Here is a 24,422-nt window from a genome sequence, read left to right as displayed (position 1 = left end):
TCTCCTTGGAATGTTCCATCTGCCCACCTTCCCACAGACACAGTCACTTCCAAATGAAGAAGGAACAGAAGAAGAGCTGAGGACAAAGCAGAAGCTGACACCCTGCAACCCAACTCCCACCCCACTCCACCACCACCACCAAGTGGGATGTGTGTGACATTCCTCAGGCACTCCTGGCTGCCCTAAAGCTAAGGAAAAGAAAAAAAATAAATAACTTATAGAGATCACAATCCTGCAAGACATGAGTCTCCCTCAGCTTATAAATGTTTTAGTGTTTCACAAGAACAAAACATTTTATCAATAACCTAGCTTCCAGAAGAAAACAGAGACACTTATATGTCCTTATAACCTGCAGCCCATTGAAAGAACCTTGAAAGGAAAGGAGGGTCATGTTCCTCCAGGAAGCTCCCAACTGTCTAATGCTAATGTCCTGCTAGAGAGAAAACCACCTTAGCTTGACAATGGCCAGGTCTCCAGTATTTGTAGGTCCTCTTTAGCACATGAAAATTCTTTTGAAAGTCTCCCTTTTCCTTACCTCCCCCAAATACCAAGTGTATATTCACCACCCTTCACAACCCAGGGGGACAGCAGCCTCTCCCACCCATGAGTCCTGTCTCCATGCCTTAATAAAACCACCATTTTGTATGAAAGATGTCTCAAGATTTATTTCTTGGTTTTGGACTCAGGACCTCATCCCACCACACCTCACTTTTATTCCAAACTACATCACAAGCACTCACTCTGAGAGAGTAAGGAATTAGTCAGACTATCTGGACTGACCTGAGTATGGTCTCTGTATCAACTTTCAATTCTGGCAGTGGGTGCAGAGATCTACTGGTCTGGGTGCCACTTAAGACAGCCTCCTAGGTAACTCCCCTTGCTCATTACACCAGCCACCAACTAATCTGAGGGGTCAACCTCTTTCTTGCTTCTCTCCCTGCCCTCCATTTACAAGGGATGGTTTGCAAACCAACATTCATTGAGACACCAGAGCAGCTCTCCTAATTCCATCCAGCTTAGCTCCCTCTAGCAGCAAAAATGAAGGAAGACAGGGGGATTCCTGGGGACCACAGTCCCTGCTCCTCTAGAAAGAGAGAAGCGCTAACAACTTGCTTACCCTGGCTCTCCTCTCCATCCCCACAGCTCACCACGAACCCTTGGTCCTTCAAAACTTCCTGGTCCAACCTACTCAGTGTCCATTCACTCCATTTTTAACCTTGAAATACAAAAGATAGTTTTCTTGCCAGCAAAAGTGGGTTTACTCCTAAAAAGCTGAGGCTAGCATTATGCATTACAACACTTTTATAAAGGAATGGGTGGGGTGGCTATTATACACACACAGTTCATTGGAGTAAACTAGGAGTGCTAAGCATAGGTTCTTTCATTGGCTGATCTGTGACGGTATCCCATTGCCTGAACTGCTGCCCTGGAGATGGAAATCCTTTCGAACTCCTACTGGAATAGTAAAGTAGTATTGATATGTTTTTGGAGTAGTGTTGTTGGGTTCCAGAGTTGCTGGCCAAGAAAGAATTCTCCAAATGTCTTTGGTTTTAAAAAAAAAAAAAGTGATTTAATTAATGCAAGGGGACAGGACCCATAGGCAGAAAGAGCTGAGGCCTCCAGCTGCCCCAAGATTGTAAGGGGCAACTGATTATATACCTTGGGATTGGGAGAAGTAAAGATAAGGAAGTTCCGCAAGGATTTTCACGCGCCAAAGAAGACTCCTAGAATACCAGAGGCCTTGCTATCTTACACCAAGGTTATTTTTCCCTCTAGAAAGGCTTTAAGGCAGTTGAGAGCTTCCTGAGGGAATCTTATACTCTTATACTCCCTCAAGTACTTGTCAATGGATGGCAGGTTTTGAGGACATTTATTTTATCTATTTCCTTCTCCCTTTGTTTCTCACATCAGTATTGGCAAGCAAGGTAGTCTTTCCCTGCAGACTCAGCATTTGAGGACAGTGGTAGGTAGGGCATGAGCACCTGCCCTGCTGACCTCTTGACTCCATTTTCAAAAGGTCTCCTCTTATTAATTTGCACACAATCATTGTGGAAGGAGTTTTGTTGTCACGAGAGCCCTGATAGCTGACTTAGGGGAACTGGATTGTGCTCTCCCCTGGCTCATGACTTACTTGGTGACTTTGTGTAAATCTATAATATCTCTACACTTATTTATTAATCTACCTGCTGAGAACTGGAAATGAAGGACTTCGAGTAAAAAACCTTGAATATCATGAGAGAAGAGAATAAATCTCATTGAGCACTGTATAGCCACAATAAAGGAAATATCGAGTACTATTATCCATGGTATAGATGATGTATTCAACTTTCCGGGTTGTTCCTTCATTCATAGACCTCAGAGGTTTCCTGAATGAGCCCTCCTGGACTGTAACCCCCTTGAAGGGAAAGATTACATCTTGCTTTTATTTGTGTCCCCAGTGCCTCACTCATTGCAGACACTCAATATTTAATGAATGAAGGGTTGAAGGAGTATGTGAGATGATGATGATGATGATGATGATGACTATTATTATTATTATCATTATTATTATTATTTTTACGGTTGTCATTACAAGCATTAAATTGGAGATGTTACAAGAAGATGGGAAGTCCCCCAAGGTCCAGGCTGGATTTGATTCCCTAGTTGTCACTTCTCCCCCATGCTCCCCTCTACTCGAAACAGTTTCCTCATTGCATTTTTCACTTCATTGTTCCTCAAAGTGTAGATCAGAGGGTTCAGCAAAGGTGGCATGACAATGTTAAAGAGGATGACAAGTTTGTCAGCAGCCAGGGTGGTGGAGGGACGAGTATACATGAACATGGGGGGCAGAAGGACCAAAAGAACAGTGATGATGTGTGAGCCACATGTAGAGAGAGCCTTGCGCCAGCCCTCAGATGACTGGTTTCTCAGGTTCAGTAAGATGACCACATAGGAGATGATAAGGATGATAAAGGACACCAAAGTGATCATACTACTGTTGACCATCACAATGAGCCCCACCACATAAGTGTCTGCACAGGCCAGCTTCAGCAAGGGATGAACATCACAGAAGAAGTTGTCAATCTCATTAGGCCCACAAAAGGGCAGCTGGACTGTGAGGAGGGCCTGTAGGATGGAATGCAGGAAGCCACCCAACCAGGACGCCCCTGCCAGCAGACCACACTTCCACCGATCCATGATAGCCGTGTAGTGCAGGGGCCTACAGATGGCCACATAGCGGTCATAGGCCATAGCTGTGAGGAGAAAGATCTCAGTGCAACCAAAGAAGTGGGCAGAAAAGAGCTGGGTCATGCAGCCATTGAAGGAGATGGTCTTTCGCTCCATGAAACTGTTAGCAATCATCTTGGGTGTGGTAGCAGATGGATAGCACATGTCCGCAAAAGACAGGTGGCTGAGGAAGAAATACATGGGAGCATTCAGGGTCTTGCTGGCATTGATGATGATGATGACCAGAAGGTTCCCCAGGACAGTGAGCACGTGAATGAGGGAGAAGACCACAAAGCACACAAGCTGCATCTCCCTGCTCTGGAAAAGGCCGAACAACACAAATTCAGTCACGTTGTTCTTGGTTCCCATGGCTTCTCTGCCCTGAGCACTGACAAAGTAGTTGGCTCTGCAAGGACACAAATTATATGACATTAGAAAGTTTCCCAAATCGGGAAAAACAGAATACTGTATTCAGGACTAATAATGATTCTAACACCAAACTACAATTGAGGGAGAAAAGTTCCTCACACCTAAAGCAATTCTCAGAAACCAACAAGGTGTCCTACAATTCAACTCAGTTCTGACACTATGTACCTGGAGACAGTTTCAGATCCTACCACTTAAGGGTGCAGCCCACAAGACTGGCCACTGTTCTGTACTCCAAATGCCAGTTGCAACCCAGATCATCAACTGTGCTTCTGGTAATGTCTATTGATCAAAGATTCCAGTGACCCCCTTCCTTCTGTTTGATTCATTTGCTAGAGCAGCTCACGGAATTCAGAAGAAGATTTATTATAAAAAGATATAACTCAAGAATAGCCAGATGGAAGAGATGCATAAGGCAAGATTTGTGGTAAGGGCACAGAATTTACATGCTCTCTGACAGCATCACTCTCCCCAGATCTCTACCTTTTCACCAACCTGGAATCTCTCTAAACCTCAGCCTTTGGATTTTTTATGGAGCCTTCAGTACCTAGGCATGAGTGATTAAATCATTGGCCATTGGCCATCATTCAACCATTAGTCCCTCTTTCCTCCCCCTGGTTCCAGAGGTAGAACCCTGCAATCACAGGGTTGGTTCCCCATCCACGCATCCCCCAACCTCACATGACCTAGGGGCATTCCAAAGGTCACCTCATTAACATAATGAAAGACACCCTGATCTCTCTCACCACTCAGGAAATTCAAGGGTTTTAGAAGCCATGTGCTACAAATAGGGACAAAGACCAAGTACATACTTCTAATCATAAACCACTACATCACAAGGTCTCAGCTTGTGATATACTAACTGTGGACTTTGGCAAATCAATTAACTTTTCAGGACCTCAGTTTCAAAGTCTAAAAAAAAACAGGCAGATTTCCAGTTCAAGATGGTGACACAGAAAGACTGGTCCCACCTCCTCCACAGAGCACACCAAATTATACTTAGAACAATTCCAGAAGAACTGAGGGCTGACTCAACAGCTCCTGAACAATCAAATATAGAATGGCAAGAGACACCAAGAGAGACAGAGACATAGTACAAAGGGAACCCCACCTTTGATGCTCTAAGTGGGAGTAGGGAGGTATAGTACCTAAGGCCTGAGAACAGATCCCTCTATCTTTGGTCACAGAAAAAAAGCCTTGGTTTAAAAGAGCAACTAGTGTTAAAGGCAGGTACTTAAGTTCTAACAGGATATCTGGAGGTCAGCAAAGAGGTTCTGGCCAGCTAGTGGGAAAGTCAGAGACCCATCCTCCTGGTAGTGTTCCAAAACAAAGCCACAAGAAGCCAGGTCAAACCAGACTGGCTCAAGATAAATATTTTCTCAGACCAACAAAAGGTAAAGAGTTTATCATCACTAAACTAGCCTTACAGGAAATGTTAAAGGGACTTCTTTAGGTGGAAAAGAAATTACCATAATTAGATACTAGAACACTGTGAATAAAAAGATGTAAAATATGACAGTATATACATAAAATGTGGAGAAGGGAGTAAGACTTGAAGAGATGGAACAAGAAAAAGAAACATTTATCCTTTTTCTGCTTGTTTCTTTTTTAATATAGAATGTTTTTGAGAGGGACGCCCAGGTGGCTCATCAGTTGAGCATCTGCCTTCAGCTCAGGGCCTGATTCCGGAGACCTGGGATCGAATTTCACATTGGACTCCCTGCATGGAGCCTGCTTCTCCCTCTGCCTGTGTCTCTGTCCCTCTGTGTGTGTGTGTGTGTGTGTCTCTCATGAATAAATAAATAAAATCTTTAAAAAAAGAAAAAGAATGTTTTTGAGGGACACGTGGAAGGCTCAGTAGTTAAGCATCTACCTTCAGCTCAGGGCAGAATCCCAGGGTCCTAGGACCAACTTTGCATCAGGCTCCCTGCAGGGTACCTTCTTCTCCCTCTAACTATGTATCTGCCTCTCTCTTTGTGTCTCTCATGAATAAATAAATAAAATATTCTTTAAAAAAAGAATGTGTTTGAAATTAAATAACCATCAAATTAATATGCACTTCTATTTATTTAAGATTCTCTATATGAATCTCATCATAACCATGAACTCAAAACCTTTGAAAGATACAAAAAAAATAAAGGAAAGCCAAACAAAACACTAGGTATCATCAATCACAAAGAAAGAGAGCAAGAGAAAAGAACAAAGAACTACAAAAAAAATAATTTTTAATGGCAATAATTACATACCTATTAATAATTACTTTAATGTAATTGGCCTAAATGTTCCAATCAAAATACACAGAGTAGAGGAATGTATTAAAAAAGAAGATACATCTCTATGCTGCCTGCAAGAAATTCAGACCTAAAGATGCATACACATTGAAAGTGAAGTGTTGGAAGAATATTCACCACACAAGTAGAGGTGGAATAAAAGCCATGAGGCAATACTTTATCAGACAAAATATGATAAAACAAAGACAGTAATGAGAGACAAAGAAGGGCATTATAGAATGATAAAGAAATCAACCAACAAGAGAACATAACAATTGAAAATTAATACACACCCATCATTGGAGCACCTAAACACATAAAGCAAATATTAACAGACATAATGGGAGAAAATGATTGTTATACAATAATAATAGGGGGCATTAACACTCCACTTAAATGGAGAGATCATCAGACAGAAAACCAAAAAGGAAACAATGCTTTGATGACATATTGGACCATAAGGACATGACATGTACAAAACATTTCATTAAAAACAATAGCATACATATTCTTTTGAAGAGCACAGGGAACATTTTCAGAATAGATCACATATTCGAACACAAGTATGCCTCAATAAGTTTACAAAGCCCGATATACCATGCACTTTTTCTGACCAAAACATGATGAAACTAGAATACATCACAAGAAAAAAAAATCTGTTAAAAGCACAAAAACCTGGAATCTAGGAACATGATACCAAACAGCAGTGGGTTACTGAAGCAGTCAAAGGAGAAATTTTAAAAAGACATGGAAAGAAATGAAAATGAACACACAACAATCCAAAATATCCAGGACAAGAGAATCCAGAAGTGGACCCGCAACTTTATGGTCAACTAATATTCGACAAAGGAGGAAAGATTATCCACTGGAAAAAAAAAAGACAATCTCTTCAATAAATGGTGCTGGGTAAATTGGACATCCACACGCAGAAGAATGAAACTAGATCACTCTCTTGCACCATACACAAAGATAAACTCAAAATGGATGAAAGATCTAAATGTGAGACAAGATTCCATCAAAATCCTAGAGGAGAACACAGGAAACACCCTTTTTGAACTTGAACACAGTAACTTCTTGCAAGATACATCCATGAAGGCAAGAGAAACAAAAGCAAAAATGAACTATTGCGACTTCATCAAGATAAGAAGATTTTGCACAGCAAAAGAAACAGTCAACAAAACTAAAAGACAACCTACAGAATGGGAGAAGATATTTGCAAATGACATATCAGATAAAGGGCTAGTTTTCAAGATCTATAACGAACTTATTAAACTCAACACCAAAGAAACAAACAATCCAATCATGAAATGGGCAAAAGACATGAAGAGAAATCTCACAGAGGAAAACATAGACATGGCCAACAAGCACCTGAGAAAATGCTCCCTTTATCACTGCCACCAGGGAAATACAAATCAAAACCACAATGAGATACCTCCTCACACCAGTGAGAATGGGGAAAACTAACAAGGCAGGAAACAACCAATGTTGGAGAAGATGTGGAGAAAGGGGAACCCTCTTGCACTGTTGGTGGGAATGTGAACTGGTGCAGCCACTCTGTAAAACTGTGTGGAGGTTCCTCAAAGAGTTAAAAAAAAAGATCTGCCCTACGACCCAGCAATTGCACTGCTGGGGATTTATCCCAAAGATACAGATGCAGTGAAGCGCCGGAACACCTGCACCCCGATGTTTATAGCAGCAATGTCCACAATAGCCAAACGGTGGAAGGAGCCTCGGTGTCCATCGAAAGATGATGGATAAAGAAGATGTGGTCTATGTATACAATGGAATATTACTCAGCCATTAGAAACGACAAATACCCACCATTTGCTTCAACGTGGATGGAACTGGAGGGTATTATGCTGAGTGAAATAAGTCAATCAGAGAAGGACAAACATTATATGGTCTCATTCATTTGGGGAATATAAAAAATAGTGAAAGGGAATAAAGGGGAAAGGAGAAAAAATGAGTGGGAAATATCAGAAAGGGAGACAGAACATGAGAGACTCCTAACTCTGGGAAACGAACAAGGGGTGGTAGAAAGGGAGGTGGGCCGGGGTGGGGGTGACTGGGTGACAGGCACTGAGGGGGGCACTTGATGGGATGAGCACTGGGTGTTATTCTATATGTTGGCAAATTGAACACCAATAAAAAATACATTTATAAAAAGAAAGAAGAAGCTGTGACAACTAAGCTGGTAATGAGCCTCTTAAAAAAACTCTCCAGGACACAGTGAAAACAATTCTGAGAAGGAAGTATATAGCAATACAGGACTACCTCAAGAAACAAGAAAAAAAAACTAACAAGTAAACAATCTCATCTTATATCTAAAGGAACTAGAAAAAGAACAAAGAAAACCCAAGGTGAGAAGAACAAAGGAAATAATAAAGATCACAGCAGAAAGAAATGACAGAGAATAATAATAATAATAATGACGAAAAGAAAAACAAAAACGACAATGAAACCAACAACTGGTTCTTTGAAAAAAAATAAAGTTAAAAAAAAACTCTTAAAAAAAAAAAAAAAAAAACTCTTAGCCAGACTCACCAGGGAAAAAAGAGAAACGACCCAAATAAATAATAGCAGAAATGAAAGAGAAATAACAACTGACACCACAGAAATACAGATGGTTGTAAGAGAATACTATGAAATATTACATGCCAACAAACTGGACAAACTAGAAGAAATGGATAAATCCCTAGAAATATGAAATCTTCCAAAACTAAACCAGAAACAAATAGAAAATCTGAGCAGCCCAATTACAAGTAACAGAATTGAAGTGGTAATCAAAAAAACTATCAAAAAATAAAGGTCCAGGTTCAGATGGATTCAAGGTGAATTTCTACCAAATATTTAAGGAAGACTTAGGGGTGACTGGGTGACTCAGGTGGTTAAAGTATCTGACTCTTAATTTCAGATCATGATCTCAGGGTCGTGAGATCAAGCCCCACATGGGGCTCCACGCTCAACATGAAGCCTGCACAGGATCCTCTCTCTCCTTCTGCCCTTTCCCACTACTTGTGCTCACTCTCTAAATAAATAAATAAATAAATAAATAAATAAATAAATAAATAAATAAAAGAGTTAATAGCTATTCTCCTCAAACTATTTCAAAAAATAGAAGAGGAAGGAAAACTTCCAAATACATGCTATGAGGCCCTGATTCCAAAACCAGATAAAGACATCAAAAAAAAGAAAACTATAAGCCAATAGCCTTGATGAATGTAGATGCAAAATATTAGCAAACTGAATCTGACAATACGTTAAAAAGAAAGATCATTCACCATGATCAGGTACAATTTATTCCTGGGATGCAAAGATTATTCAATATTCACAAATCAATCAACATCATACACCACAAAGGATAACAATCAGCTCATCGTCTCAATAGACATAGAAAAGGCATTTGACAAGATTCAAAATCCACTCTTGACAGAAAAAATACCTCTCAACTAATGGAAATAGAGAGAATATATCTCAGCATAGTAAGAGCCATATATGATAAAACAGCAATTAACATCATTCTCAATGGTGAAAACAGAGACTTCCCTCTGAAGTCAGGAACAAGACCAGGATTTCCACTCCTTCCACTTTTATTAAATATAGTACTGGAGGTCCTAGCCACAGCAATGAGAGAAAGAAAAGACAAGAAAGGAAAAAGAAAAGAAAGACCATCCCTATTGGTAAAGAAAGAGCTAAACTGTAACTATTTCCAGACAACATGATAGTATATATAAAAAAATATCTTAAAGACACCACTGAAAATTACTATAAATAATAAACAAATTCAGCAAAGTGGCAGGATACAAAATTAATACCCAGAAATCAGTAGCATGTCTATACACTAACAATGAATTTGCAGAAAGAGAAATTTTTTAAATATCATTTAAAAATTGCACCAAAAAGAATAAAATACCTAGGAATAAACATAAAGAGAGAAAGACCTAACTGTGAAAACTATAGAACACTGATCAAAGAAATTGAAGATGACACAAACGGAAAGATAGTCCATGCTTATAGACTGGAAGAATTAAATTGGTAAAAGGCCCATACCACCCAAAGCAATCTACAGATTCAATGCAATCCCTATCAAATACCAAAAGCATTTTTCACAAAACTAGAAGAAATAATACTAAAATTTGTATGGAGACACAAAAGACCCCAATGGCCAAAACAATCCTGAGAAGCTGGAAGTATCACAATTCCAGATTTCAATAAGTACTACAAAGCTTTACTAATACAAAATAGACACAAAGATCAAATGAAAGGATTAGGGAATCTACAAATAAACCCACATTAATGTGGTCAATTAAACTATAACATAGGAGGAAAGAATACATAGTAGGAAAAAGATTTTTCAAAAAATGGTACTGGGAAAACTAGCCTGCTACATGTAAAAGAATGAAATTGGATTACTTTCTAACACCATACAAAAAATAAACTCTAAATAGATTAAAGACCTAAATGTGAGACCTGAAACCAAAAAAAAAAAAAAAATCCTAGAAGAGAACAAAGGCAGTAATTTCTCTGACATTGATCATAACAACCATTTTTCTAGATATGTCTCCTAAGGCAAGGGAAACAAAAGCAAAAATAACCTATTGGGACTACAATCAAAATAGGAAGCATTTGTACAATGCAAGATGCTGAGTGAAATAAGTCAGTCAGAGAAGGACAAACATTATATGGTCTCATTCATTTGGGGAATATAAATAATAGTGAAAGGGAATAGAAGGAAAGGGAGAAGAAATGGGTAGGAAATATCAGAAAGGGAGACAGAACATGAAGACTCCTAACTCTGGGAAACGAACTAGGGGTGGTGGAAGGGGAGGAGGGCGGGGGGTGGGGGTGAATAGGTGACAGGCACTGAGTGGGGCACTTGATGGGATGAGCACTGGGTGTTATTCTGTATTTTGGCAAATTAAACACCAATAAAAAATAAATTTATTATTAAAAAAAAGAAAGAAGCCAAAAAGACAAACTCCTGAATAGGAGAAAATATTTGCAAATGATATATCCAATAAGGGGTTCTATATGTCCAAGATATAAAAGAACTTCTACAACTCAACACCAAAAAAAAAAATCTGATAAAAATTAGGCAGAGGATCTGAATAGACATTTTTCCAAAGAAAAAGCATACAGATAGCCAAAATACACCTGAAAAGATGCTCTAAAAAAAAAAAAAAAAAAAGATGCTCTACATCACTCATCATCAGGGAAATTCAAATCATAATGACAATGAGATATCACCTAACACCTGTTACAATGACTAAAATCAAGAAGATAAGAAATAGGATCCCTGGGTGGCGCAGCGGTTTGGCGCCTGCCTTTGGCCCAGGGCGCGATCCTGGAGACCCGGGATCGAATCCCACGTCGGGCTCCCGGTGCATGGAGCCTGCTTCTCCCTCTGCCTGTGTCTCTGCCTCTCTCTCTCTCTGTCTCTGTGTGACTATCATAAATAAATAAAAATTAAAAAAATAATAATAAAATAAAAAGAAGATAAGAAACACAAGGTGTTGACAAGGATGCAGAGAAAAAAAGAATCATTGTACACTGCCTTGTGGAAAACAGTATGGAGGTTCCTCAAAAAATTAGAAATAGAAATAGCACATGATCCAATTATTCTACTACTGGGTATTTACCCAGGGAAAATGAAAACACTAGTTCAGAAAGATACATGCACCCCTATGTTTACTGCAGTATTATTTCCAAAAACCGAACAGGGAAGCAACCTAAGTGCCCATCAATAGACGAATGGATAAGGAAATGTGGTATAGAGAGAGAGAGAAAGAGAGAGAATACTACTCAACCATAAAAAAGGATGAGATCACGCCATTTGAGACAACATGGATAGACCTAGAGGGCATTATGCTAAGTAAAATTAGTCAGACTGAGAAAGGCCTAAACCGTAAAACCTCACTCACAAATGGAATCTAAAAATAAATAGACATAAAAGCAGAATTGGAACTATAAATACAGAGAACAAACTGATGATTGTCACAGGGGAAGGGTGTAGAGAATTGGGTGAAATGGATGAAGGGGAGAGGGAGATACAGGCTTCCAGTTATGGAATGAGTAAGTCACAAGTGTAAAATCAGAGCATAAAGAATACAGCCAATGACATTGTCATAGTGATTATAATGGGATAGATGGTAGCTATAATTGTGGTAAACATAGCTTAATGTATAAATTTGTCAAGTCCCTAAGTTATACACCTGAAACTAATATAACATGTGCCAACTAACTCAAATAAAAATTAATTAAGTAGTTAATTAATTAATAATATTGTAATAATGTTGTATGGTGCCATATGAAAACAACACCTATGGTGAGCATTGTCGGATAAAAAGAATATTCAATTTACTGTGTTGAACACCAAAACTAATCTAACACTGTATATCCACTATTCTTCAACAAAGAAGGAGTCTCAAAGGGAAAGAACAAAATACATGAAATATGATTCAGATTTAAAGAAATGAAGCTGATAAAATCTCAAGAAAAATCCAAAAGTTTGAAAGCTTTCATCATGACATTTTTGGTATTTTGCTATAATTATTTTTTACATATCCCTACCAGACTCTTCAGTTGGTTGATAGCAAGGCTCCTGACCATTTGTGTCTGGATAATGTTCAATGTCTGCACATAATATGTATTCACATAGTGTACAGTATGTTCACATAGTACACATTCAGGGTGTGTTTGTAAAATAAACAAATGATAAATACCTACCCTGTCTACCTCAAAATGTCCAAAAAACGAACACGTGCCCTCTACCAAAAAACATATCCTTCTGACAGCCTTCTATCTCAGTTGATGTGACCATTCAGAAAGCAATGGGAGCCTAAAACTCTGGGAGTCATCCTTCTTTCCTCTTTTCTCACATCTCACACCAATCAGTGAAGATTCGTTTTGTCTTTACTTCGTAATGTAATGAGAATCAGCTTCTATCATGTCCACAGCTCTCTCCCTGCTCTGAGCCACAACCACTTCTCCCTTACTGACTAGCTGGTTTCCCTATTGCTCCTCTACCGCAGTCTGCATCCCCGTCTGCTCTCCTTGGGACAGCTGGAGCTCTCTCCAAGCCCATTTACAGATGCCCTTCCATCAGAGTAAAATCCAGGACCTCTGCCATGATGCACAAGACCATACAAGGTCCCATCGCCACTGCCTCTCTGACCTCATCACCTCCCACTCTCCCTTTGTTCCCTCCTTTCAAGCACACTGGCCTCCCTAACATTCATTGAGCACATCAGGCATGCTGTCACCTTGAGATTTTTGCTCTGGTGATTTCTTCTATCCAGAACATTCCTCCCCTAGATATTTAGTGGCTAACTCCTCATACCCTGAAGTCTTTTTGCAAATCACACTTTCTCAAAATGGCTATTTGATCACCCTATTTAAAACAGCAACATCCCAGCACTCCCAAACTCCTTTACCCTGTTCTACTTTTTCTTCTTTCCATAGCACATGTTGCTATCAATCATATCATATAATTAATTTATTTATTATATTTCTATTTCATTGTCTGTATCCTCTACTAGAACATGAGTTACATGAGGCAGGGCTTACTGTCTGTTTGGTTCTCTTGGCACCCCAAGTGTTTAGAAGATGCCTTGTACATAGTTGGTGCTAAATTAGTATTTTTTTCATTAAATGAATGAATAAATGATAGATATAGAAGTCAAATATAAGGGCAACAACCTAGACATATGTAGGACTTTACAATTGCACATAATCTTATTTCATTGAGCTAATATTTACTGAACACTAGTTCACATACTAATGTGCCAGACAGATTTATCTCCTTGCATATGTTATTCTAAATCAACACAACTACTTTTGAAAATGCATTTTATTTATTCCTTCAACTGACATAGGCAGGATCTAAAACTCACAGTCATTTTTCTCAAGGTCACACATTGTCATAACCAACACCCATAACCCCCTCTTTCAGCTATAGCTAAAATGCTGTCTGTAGAAAGCATTTCGTTATCTAGAAACTGGGAGGTTCCATGCAAATGTCTACCCCAGCCGGGATAAACCAGAGGCAGACCTGGAAAAGTAAAGAAAGCATGTTGAGCAAATAAATACATGAATAAATAAGTGAATGCATATGCAAATGACATTGGGCAAGGTACCTGGTCTCTCAGATCATTCCCTCATATGTCAGATGCAGATCATATTACATATCACCTAAGGTAACTGTTGAGAGACAATGTGAAATAGGAAGTGCCCGGCACTTCGTAGACGCTCACTACATATCAAGCATTCCTACATCTCAATGGCTGCTGGTCAGACTCTGGTGGCAGACTGCTTTACAAGCAAAGTGCCATAGGATTTGTTTCCAAGGTTCTTCCCCATTTCCATTTATTTCAAAACATTTTTTATTAAATATCAAGTACAAAGAGTCGTAAACCTAGGGATACCTAATGGGCAAGGTGGTCAGCCACAGACTGTTAAAGCCAACCCCTCCAAGGTTAAAGGGCAAGATTTATACCCCCTTCCCTTCCATGCAAGTGATTCTATTCTGAAATCAAGAGATTTCACCCAGAGAAAATCATCACCATCTGTGTTTCGCTTGGATTATTTGTATCATAAAATCATAAAATCATACGTGGCTTATACTATTTAATCCTCAAAACATTCTTCCGTATTTACTATTCTTAGCCCCATTTTACAAAAAAGGAAAGTGAGGCTCAGAAAGATTAAGTAATATGCCTGAAGTTATACTCATTACAGATACTTTGGAAAGTAGAAAAATACAATGAACTCATTAATATTACAATGATCTTTGTTATTGTTTCATGTATGCAAATATTTTCTACAAATTTGAATGAAATGTACACATAATTCTATATTTCTCATTTTTTCCCTAACACTTTATTAAAGCATGTCCCCAGGATGACACTCTTCAAAGGAACTTTTTATGGTGCATTATTTAAAAACCACAATTTATTTGGCCATTTCTCTAGTTATAAGCTTTGGTGTTGCTCCCTATTTGTACTATACTAAATGACCTTTGTTTATAAAACTCTAGACAACTTTCCTTAAAATTTAGGGTCCAGTTAAAAACCTCATGTAGCATAAAGACAAGGTCACTTGCTCCTCAGATGGTCACTAACTCCAGACCCCATCTACTCTTGTGCAACCTAAACATCTTCAAACACCTGCATCCTCTCCTCCACGGACTCATTTACCTTCTTGTTTCTCTTCTCCTGCTTGCAGAATTCCTCATGCCATCCTTAAACCATCAATACACCCTTGCATCTCAAAGTTGGTAAAGATGTGAATCAGGCCCACAGAGGACTCCCCACTCCTGCTTTCATGACCCCATCACCATGGCAGAGCTGCTATAGGCCAGACCCACTCCATGAGCTTCACACATTGTCCCAGTTCACACTCAGCACAACCCTTTAAGATAACTATTATAATACACTCACTTTAGAGATAAGGAGGAGAGAGCTCAAAAAATTAGTGTTTAGTGACTTGAGAGGTCACCAACAAGTGCCCACAGGAATGGCTGTGCAGCCTGGGAGACTGCAGATCTTCTTGGCAGAGAGTGCTCCCTCCTGCAGTGCTCTCTTCCCACCCCCTCCCGCTATGCTTGTGTGCTGCACTCTCCTTCCTTCCCTAGCCTCCTACTACTGACAAACTTCAGAGACTCACAGTGGACCTACCATTGCACAAAGGAGGTAGCGTACCACCATGGAAAAGGCACTGGTCTGGAAGCCAAAAGGCCCCAATTTCAGTCCCAACTTTGTCCCTCATGCCTGAGTGACCTCAAACAACTGCCTCCCTCTACTTGCTGTTTCCCACCTATACATAAAACAGTTGGATTAAGTGCTCTGATTCTAAGCTGGAAAAATAGAAATACACTAAAAAAATTAATTTTACAAACAATAATAATCAATATTTGATTAGTTTAAAAAAATCTAGTGGTACGTGGGTGGCTCAGTTGGCGGGTATCTGACTCTTGATTTCGGCTCAGGTCATGATCTTGGGGTCATGATCAAGTCCTGCCTCAGGCGTGCCACTCAGTACAGAGCCTGCTTGAGATTTTCTCATTCCCTCTGCCCCTGTCCATCCCCCTGCTTGTGTTTGCTCATGCTTTCTCCCTCCCTCTCTCAAAATAGATAAATGAAATCTTAAAACAACAACAACAACTAGAAAGCAAGTAAGTAGCTTTCTATCATCCCTAATTCCTGCTTTGCCTGGGGGGTTGGTGGGGGTTAAAGGCCCTTACTAGTTTTCTGATTCATCGTCAGTCTTGAAAGAGGAAGGGATTTTGTAACACAATCTAGAAACATTCCTACTTTAAAACATTAAAATGTAAGTAAGTCTTTGAAAAGTCCTTGATGCTTCAGGTAGCAGAGGATTAGTTTACAGAGAAGAACACCCTGCCAGCCGGGCCTGGGCTTTGGGAAACAGGTGGCAAGTTGCACCTCAGTGAAATACACCCTGGAATTGCTCTAATTTCCAAAAAGTTAAGTGGCATTAAACAACACATACCTGAAGAGCCTTGTGAAAGGCTGGAGGAGCCGGCCAGCTTTGTGAACTCTGACTCCTCCACTTTCCTATGCCGTGAGCAGTCCCCTGCCATGGTCGGGGCATTCGTATGGCAAGCCTCTAAGGAAGATTTGTGTGAGTTGCTCTCTGAGCTAGAACTTCCACAAGGAGAGGGAATAATAAGCATACCAATAAACACATGTTTACATCTATTAAACAGGGCTGAATGCCAGGCCTTATACAAGCACTTTAAAGGCAACATCTCAGGGCACCTGGGTGGCTCAGTTGCTTAAGCATCTGCCTTCAACTCAGGTCATGATCTTGGGATTGAGATCAAGCCCCATGTTGGACTTCCCACTCAGCAAGGAGCTGGCATCTCCATCTCCCTCTCCCTCTCCCTGTCCCACTCTCTCTCCCACCTCCTCTCCCTCTGCATCTGTGTGTTGACTCAGTCTCTCTCAAATAAATAAATAAATAAATAAATAAATAAATAAATAAATAAATAAACAAACAAATAAATAAATAAGGCATCCTCCCACTTAATCAACACAACCTCACTCTGAGAAACCACTGTGATTGTTCCTATTTTTTCAAATGAGGAAAATTAGAGTGAATGTGTGACTTGACCATGTTCTTGCACTAGTAAGGGTCAGAGCCAGCTATGCAATTCAGGGTACCTGGCTTCAAAGCTACCTTCTTTGTCACCATCCAACACTCCTAACTAGGGAAGTAGGAGCGTCTGATCACCCAGAGAAAACATGTCCTCAGCAGCTAAATGTTGAACAAGAAAATGGCTGATGGAAAATTCCAGAGATACCACAAGAATCTGAAAAGAAAAAAAGGTTACCTCGCACATCATGCATTTGAAGGCAGGAATCTGAAAAATACTCGGACACTATGCAACAGGACTATTAACCAGACATTGAGAACAAAACAGAGAGAGCAAAGCCATTGAGGACATCTTTCTTCTATCCTTGGTCAGTTCAGGTTTACTCCAGTCAGAGACCCAAAACACCAAGACTTCATGAGAACTGACCTTAGTGAGCACCTCCTTCTTCACTGTAGAACTAGAAGTCAAGAAGTCTGGCCAGAGATGTGAAAGGCTGCAGTAAAGTTTAAACACAGAAGGTTAAGGGAAGCTCAAATGAAATCACCTCAGCCAGAGCCATTGCCAGACCTGAGTTCCTCTTCTTTGGAGTCATAGCACATTCATGGTTAGGAGGAGTACTTTGAGGCCTGCTAATGAGACCCCAGGGGCATTGCATCCCAATTAGAGTAGTGGACCATGGAGACAGCCATTACCCTTGTCACACTAACTTACTGGTTCAAACTTTAGAGGCCAAGGGAACCACTGTTTTTATCCTGACTGGATTTCTATCCTGAATCATCCCAAATTCATTTGTTCAACAGTAGTTTTTAAGCAGTTACTATATACAAGACATGGTTTTGTGTCATCTCTTTGAAGAAGTATTGAAAATAATATATACTATATATAAATATAAATAGCTGGTATTAAATAGGAACTGATTTACTATTTATTGTTGTTTTTTTAAGTAACAGACAAGTTTGAACTAAACTAGCCCTTTGACTCTTGACTTATCTTAACATAGCATTTTGAAAAGTAATTCCACCCTGTGAGGAAAGTAAGACAGACAAGGGGCAATATAATAGGGTGCTTAGAAACATGAACTAAGGAGTCAAATTGCCTTGTCAAAGGCTGACTTTGCTACCTGGAGGATATATAACTTTTAACAAGTGGCTTAACATCTCTGGCATGCCATTCTTTCATTGGCAGTGTTTTCTTTTTTGGGCTTAAAGAAATCAGTATATAATTCCACAATAATAGTTGGAGATGTTCACACCACCACCACCACCACCCACCAGCAAGTGAGATTAGGATTTGATTTTTAAAATCAGTAAAAACAGGGCAGCCGGGTGGCTCAGTGGTTTAGCGCCGCCTTCAGCCCAGGGTGTGATCCTGGAGATCCAGGATAGAGTCCCACATCGGGCTCCCTGCATGGAGCCTGCTTCTCCCCTGCCTGTAGCTCTGCCTCTCTCTCTGTGTGTCTCTCATGAATAGATAAATAAAAAATCTTTTTAAAAAATCAGTAAAAACAGATGTGAAAAATATATGAACCACCTTAATCTCATATCTGTAGAACATGACAGCCTAAAACTATGTATTCTTTCAAGCATACATGGTACATTCACCAAGATAGGCCTTATGTCAGGTCATAAAACAAGTTTAAAAAATGTAAAAAGAATGACATAATTCACAATGGAGTTAAACTAGAAATCAGCAACAAGAAGATACCAAGGAAAGAAAACAACTATTTGGAAAATAAATTATGCACGTGTTAATAATCCACCAGAAATCATTTTTAAAATAAGAATACATATTAACTAAATGATAACGTAAATTATGGGGACAGCTAAAACATTGCTTCAAGAAACTTTATAAAGTCTTATATTAAAAAGGAAGAGAGGTATAAAATCTGTGAAGTAGGTCTGTACCTTGAGAGCTAAAGGAAATAAGAGTAAATTTGAATAAAAAGAGAATGAAAGAAAGAAGAAAGATAACAGCTACTAATCACGTAGAAATCAAAAACAGAAGAAATTTTTTGTACAAGCCAGGCAATGATTCTGTACATAACAAGAAAACTACGATATCCTGAATATGGCTGTTGAATTTCAAAAAAATAGACAAAAACAGAAAAAGCACAAATTTTTAATCTGAGGAAGAAAAAGATTAGTACTACAGATGCTTAGAAAATAAAGGCTAGTGAGAGAACATTATTAATAACCTTAAGTTTTAATACTAATGTCATCTGTTGACCTAAGGTCATCAAATTCTACAACTTAAGTTAAAAGTGTAAATTCCTTTAAAAAAAATACAACTTACATAACTCACCCAAAATGAGACATAAAATCTGAATAGCCCTATATCTTTAAATAAATTTAATTCACAGTTTACAAACACACACACTGGAAAAATTCCAAGCCAAGATGAATTCATTGGTTTCATCACTTAAAAGAGAAATAACACCAAATTTATACAAATATTTTTAAAAATAAAAGAGAACATTTCTCAAGTTATTTATGAGACCAGCATAACTCTACCAACAAAACCTGACAAGAAAATATTTTTATAAAGAAACATGAAATCATATTTCAACATAAAAAAAATATATTTTTAAAAAAAAGAAAATCACAGGCAAACATCACTCATAAACATAGATGCAAAAATCCTCAATAAAACATTTAAATCAAATGCAGGAATGCATATAAGAGATAATAGATCATGACCAAATGGGGTTTATGTCAGGAAAGCAAGGTTGTGCTAACATTCAAAAATCAGAGAGGTAATAGGGCACCTGGGTGGTCCAGACAGTTAAGCATCTGAGTCTTGATTAGAGCTCAGGTCATACACTGCATTGGACTCTGTGTTGGGCATGGAGCCTGCCTAAGATTCTATCCCCTCCATCTGCCCTTCTCCTGCTCATTTGCATTCTCTCTCTCTCTCTCTCTCTCTCTCTCTCCCTCTTACTCTCTCTCTCTCCCCCCCCACCCCCCCCACCCCCACTGAATGGGGAGGCTTATGTGGGGCTCCATCCCAGGACCCTGAGATCATGACTTGAGCCAAAGACGCTTAACTGAGCCACCCAGGCACTCCTATGCTACATAGTTTTTTAAAACAGTTTTTATTTACTTTGAAGTGATTCCAGAAGTAAATACCTGACAATAAGGAGATTATCAGCCTGCTGATTTGGAATTCAGAAACTTATATGCATTTATGTTCTGATGATCTCTAAAGAGAAGCAGAGGGATGCACACAAAGAACAAAGGCTTAGAAATCAGCAGACCTGGGTTTGAACTCAGGTTGTGTGACTTTGATCAAAATAGAGATCTCCCTAAGATTCAGCTTCTTCTATTCAACTGGAGACTCATACCCACCTCACCAGAGTCCCTTGTTTATTTATAAATATTATTCTCAGAAATGATATCAAGACTGATGGTCTTCAGTGATATAACATTGCTATCTCAATTAGATAATTGAGATGAAAAGAGAGATATCACAACTACTTTTACACCTGAAACACTAATGACTTCAAGAAATTCAATTGACCAAATGTTTATTGAGCTTTACTATATGTCACTGAAAGCAAGATACAAAGGTAAGTACAATCCAGGCCACATTCTCAAGAGAGTGACAGTCGGGGATGAGGGGGGAATAAGCACTGATATATACATAGCAAAGGCTTTAAAGGACCTTGAGTGCTGTGGGAATTCAAAACACAGGAAAAGGACATATCTGAATAGGATCATTATGGAAGCTTCCTAAAGGTAGTAGCATTTCAGATGGGCATTGGAAGGTAGGTAAGATGTTAACAGAGATAGGAAACCTATTTTACATGGAAGTCACAAGTCAATGTTCAAGAAACAGTGAGGTCTACAAAAGTGTCTTCAAAAACACATAAGAACATTAAGAGAGGGCCATGCCTTGAGGGTATTGCATGTGAAGCAGGAATTTGTTGATACATAAAGCAACGAGGAGTCACTGAAGATTTTTGAGGGTAAAAGAAAGATAAAATAAGAGAATTACTTCCAAGTGATTAATCTGGAAGTATATATGGGGGATAATCTTGTGCTGTGAATGAGGGTCAGTGTTTGGTTACAACTTAGGGGCACATTACCGTGACCTTGGGTGTAGGACTCAAAAAAGATGACTAAAACATCATATGACAAACAGGGAAGATTCAAGGGCAGTTAAACCATTCATCAACAGGCAGTCCCTCTATGAAGACTGGGAAGGAGTGGGGGGCTCATGGATGAAGAATGACAAGGTAATACGATGGTATAGGAGAGCAGAGTAGTCGGGTGGATTGTGGGACTGGCCGAGAAGCACAAGGAGTCAGGAGGCTGAAGACTGAGAAAACTGATGGGCCAAACAGCCAAAGGCACAAGGAGGAAAAACAAGAGATAAGGAAGGACAGGCATATGTGAACAGAAGAGATTATTAGACACCAAATTTTTAATAATCTGCAGAAAATAAAACTCAGGCCTACAAGTAGGTATCGTTGTCTACTGCTTTCAAGTCACTTAAAATCTCCCAATGTTCCATTTGATTCTTTGAAAACGTGACTCTAAGGCTAATGTGAACTGATTTGAATCTGCTGGCAAGAGTCAGAATGCCTTCTGCTCTGTGGACAGAAAGGCTTCTAGGTCAACTGGTCAGCCCAGAACCCACTAAGCAAAATTTTGGTATATCAAGTTAATAGAATTCCCAAGCATTTTGGTGACTTCTTTTTTTTTTTTTTTTTTTTTTTTTTATTTATTTATGATAGTCACAGAGAGAGAGAGAGAGAGGCAGAGACACAGGCGGAGGGAGAAGCAGGCTCCATGCACCGGGAGCCTGATGTGGGATTCGATCCCGGGTCTCCAGGATCGCGCCCTGGGCCAAAGGCAGGCGCCAAACCACTGCGCAACCCAGGGATCCCCATTTTGGTGACTTCTACTTCTCTCCTTCCCTTCTTCCTCCCCGAATTCAAAGTTTCAGGCACTTCCAAACCAAACAACTGATCCCCAAGGCAACCTTCCTCTTCCACCAACCTCTTCATTTTTCCCAGAAAGACCCTAGTTTTCTGGAAGAGTTCATTTTCTCAAAACCAGCCAAGCTGCCTCAAGGTCACTGTCAAATGTGGAAATGCAGCATCAGACGACCCCTAGACCTCATTCGAGAGGCTCCCTCAATCCTGTCCAATCTCACAAAGGTGAGGAAACTGAAATTTAAAGGTAAAAGACCCAATGCCAGCCTGTCAATTAAAGGTAGACACAGAATGAGATGTCACTGCCCCAACTTCCCATCCCTCACTCCTCCTATTTCTCCTAATTAAATCATCTATTTCTCTTCCCAGATCACTGTCCTCCCCATCAGTCTTCTCATGGCATTTTTCATGTCAGCATTCCTGAAGGAGTAAATGATGGGGTTTAAGAGAGGTGTGACCACTGTGTAAAACACAGCAACTATCTTGTCTGCAGGGAGGGTGACACAGGGCCTCATGTAGACAAAGGAACAGGGTATGAAGAACAGACTCACAACTGCAATGTGAGAGGCGCAGGTGGACAGAGCCTTGCGCCGACCTTCTGAGGTCTGTGTCCTCAGGGAGTACAGGATGACCACGTAGGAAGCAAGCAGCCCCATGAAGCTGACCACTGAAATGGAGCCACCATTGGCAATGATCAGCACACCAATGAGGAAGGTGTCTGAGCAGGCCAGCTTCAATACAGGATGGACATCACAGAAGTAGTGGTCAAGGACCTTGAGGCCACAGAAGGGCAGCTGGAAAATGAGGAATGTCTGCCCAACAGAATGCAGCAAGCCACCACTCCATGCTGCACCCACCAGGAGGCCACACACACGCCGGTTCATGATGACGGTGTAGCGCAGGGGCTTGCAGATGGCCACATAGCGGTCATAGGCCATCACTGTCAGGAGAAAGATCTCAGTACCACCAAAGAAATGGAGGAAAAATATCTGTGTGATGCAGCCCTTGACGGAAATGGTTTGCCTTTCAATAAAAGAGTCAAGGATGAGCTTGGGGGCTGTGACAGAACAGTAACAGATCTCCACAAAGGACAGGAAGCTGAGGAAGAAATACATGGGGGAGGTGAGCCCTTTGCTGGCCATCACCGTCACCACAATAAGGCCGTTACCCAGCACAATGGCCATGTACATGAGGAGAAACAGCACAGAAACGGTCTTCTGCACCTCACTGTTGGGGGAAAACCCCAAGAGAATGATTTCAGTCACATTGCTTGGAGTCGCCATGTTCTAAAGTGCAGGAGCTGAATGGACTGGAACCAAGAACTTGAAGAGCTCTCTTTCAATAAGTAGACACATCCCTCTAGGCCATGGAAGACAATTGTTATCCTTTCCCTCTTGAGTCCCCTCTCAGCCTTGGGCTTCTCCAAAACATGTTCTCCTTGAAACAAGTGGACAAAACAATAATCATCAAATGTCTGGCTCCATTCCTAAAATACGATTGAGTTTGTAATAATGTAGTAAGTGCGTTCTCTAATGCAGGCACCTGCAGTAGGTAATGAATACTCACAAAGAAATGACAGGATATTTTCAACATAAGAACATTGAGCCTCAGAGATTCAGTTACTATGTCAGGGCCTCACAGCTCATAACTGTACTGTGCTCTGAATCCTTCAAGACTCAGACACTTCCATCATACCTTAAGCTCCTGAAATGGGCCTGGTTGTATAATTTAGATTTCAGATCAGTCTTGTCTTACACCTTCAGGCAGAACGAATGTATTACAGTGAGTGCTAGACCTTCTCAGTCTCATTCATCTTGCAACCTATAAACCAACCAGGCTCCCTAGCAGACATTTTTAAAAAGCGGGAATAGCAAAGGACAGTTATCAATTCTGACCACTGTCCATAAAGGAAGGGAGAGATGGAAAAGGGAGATGTGAGTCATTTGCTGATTGCCTCAGTGTCTAAACAACATCTGATTAGACAGACCTGGCCAATGTCTAAGGAACAATTCAAAAATCACGTAAGTCCCCCTTCCTAACAGCCTACTGTTCCCCAGATGTCCCAGCATGCTAACTGGGGGCCTCAGAACACAGAAGGTCTAAGAAGGGAAAGAGGCTGAGGTGGGTGCAGGATGGCCTCCTGAAGCAAAGACAGGCTAGAGAGACCCCAACAGGCACTGCAGAGGCCTCTGAACACTGAAGAGGATGACCAGGCACACAGGATCCACAATCACAGCCTCCCCGGAGTGAGATAAGCCTTGCCAACAAACACAAAGGACCCCACAGTGGATATTCCCACACTTGACTGCCAGCTTGCAATATGGGCCAGCCCTCCACGGGGGGAGAGCAGCTGTGACACTGTGACCTGGTAACAAGAACCCTGAGTTTGGAGTCACAGGACCTGGACCTGCCTACCAGCTGTGTGACACTGAACAAATCCAAAAATCCCTGCAAGCCTGTCATTTTCATC

General features: G+C 40.2%; 2 protein-coding genes across 2 annotated transcripts; both read right to left on the bottom strand.

The window, feature by feature from the left end:
• Positions 1 to 2,646: 2,646 nt before the first annotated feature.
• On the bottom strand, positions 2,647 to 3,576 carry LOC140598905 (olfactory receptor 4S1-like). The gene has a single exon (XM_072757339.1). It carries the CDS (start codon positions 3,574 to 3,576, stop codon positions 2,647 to 2,649), a length of 930 nt encoding a protein of 309 aa, XP_072613440.1.
• An 18,729-nt stretch (positions 3,577 to 22,305) lies between these two features.
• LOC112923951 (olfactory receptor 4X1) lies at positions 22,306 to 23,235 on the bottom strand. Its single transcript, XM_026003879.2, has one exon. The coding sequence runs from the start codon at positions 23,233 to 23,235 to the stop codon at positions 22,306 to 22,308; it is 930 nt and encodes a 309-aa protein (XP_025859664.2).
• Positions 23,236 to 24,422: the final 1,187 nt, after the last annotated feature.

Source organism: Vulpes vulpes, chromosome 5, assembly GCF_048418805.1.
Source record: "Vulpes vulpes isolate BD-2025 chromosome 5, VulVul3, whole genome shotgun sequence".
Taxonomy (NCBI): domain Eukaryota; kingdom Metazoa; phylum Chordata; class Mammalia; order Carnivora; family Canidae; genus Vulpes; species Vulpes vulpes.
The sequence above is the reverse complement of the archived record's forward strand: the minus strand, read 5'-3'. Positions and strand labels throughout refer to the sequence as shown.

Excerpts from the sequence above, each read along its gene's own strand:
- LOC140598905 (XM_072757339.1), bottom strand. The coding sequence starts at position 3,576 with ATGGGAACCAAGAACAACGTGACTGAATTTGTGTTGTTCGGCCTTTTC.
- LOC112923951 (XM_026003879.2), bottom strand. The coding sequence starts at position 23,235 with ATGGCGACTCCAAGCAATGTGACTGAAATCATTCTCTTGGGGTTTTCC.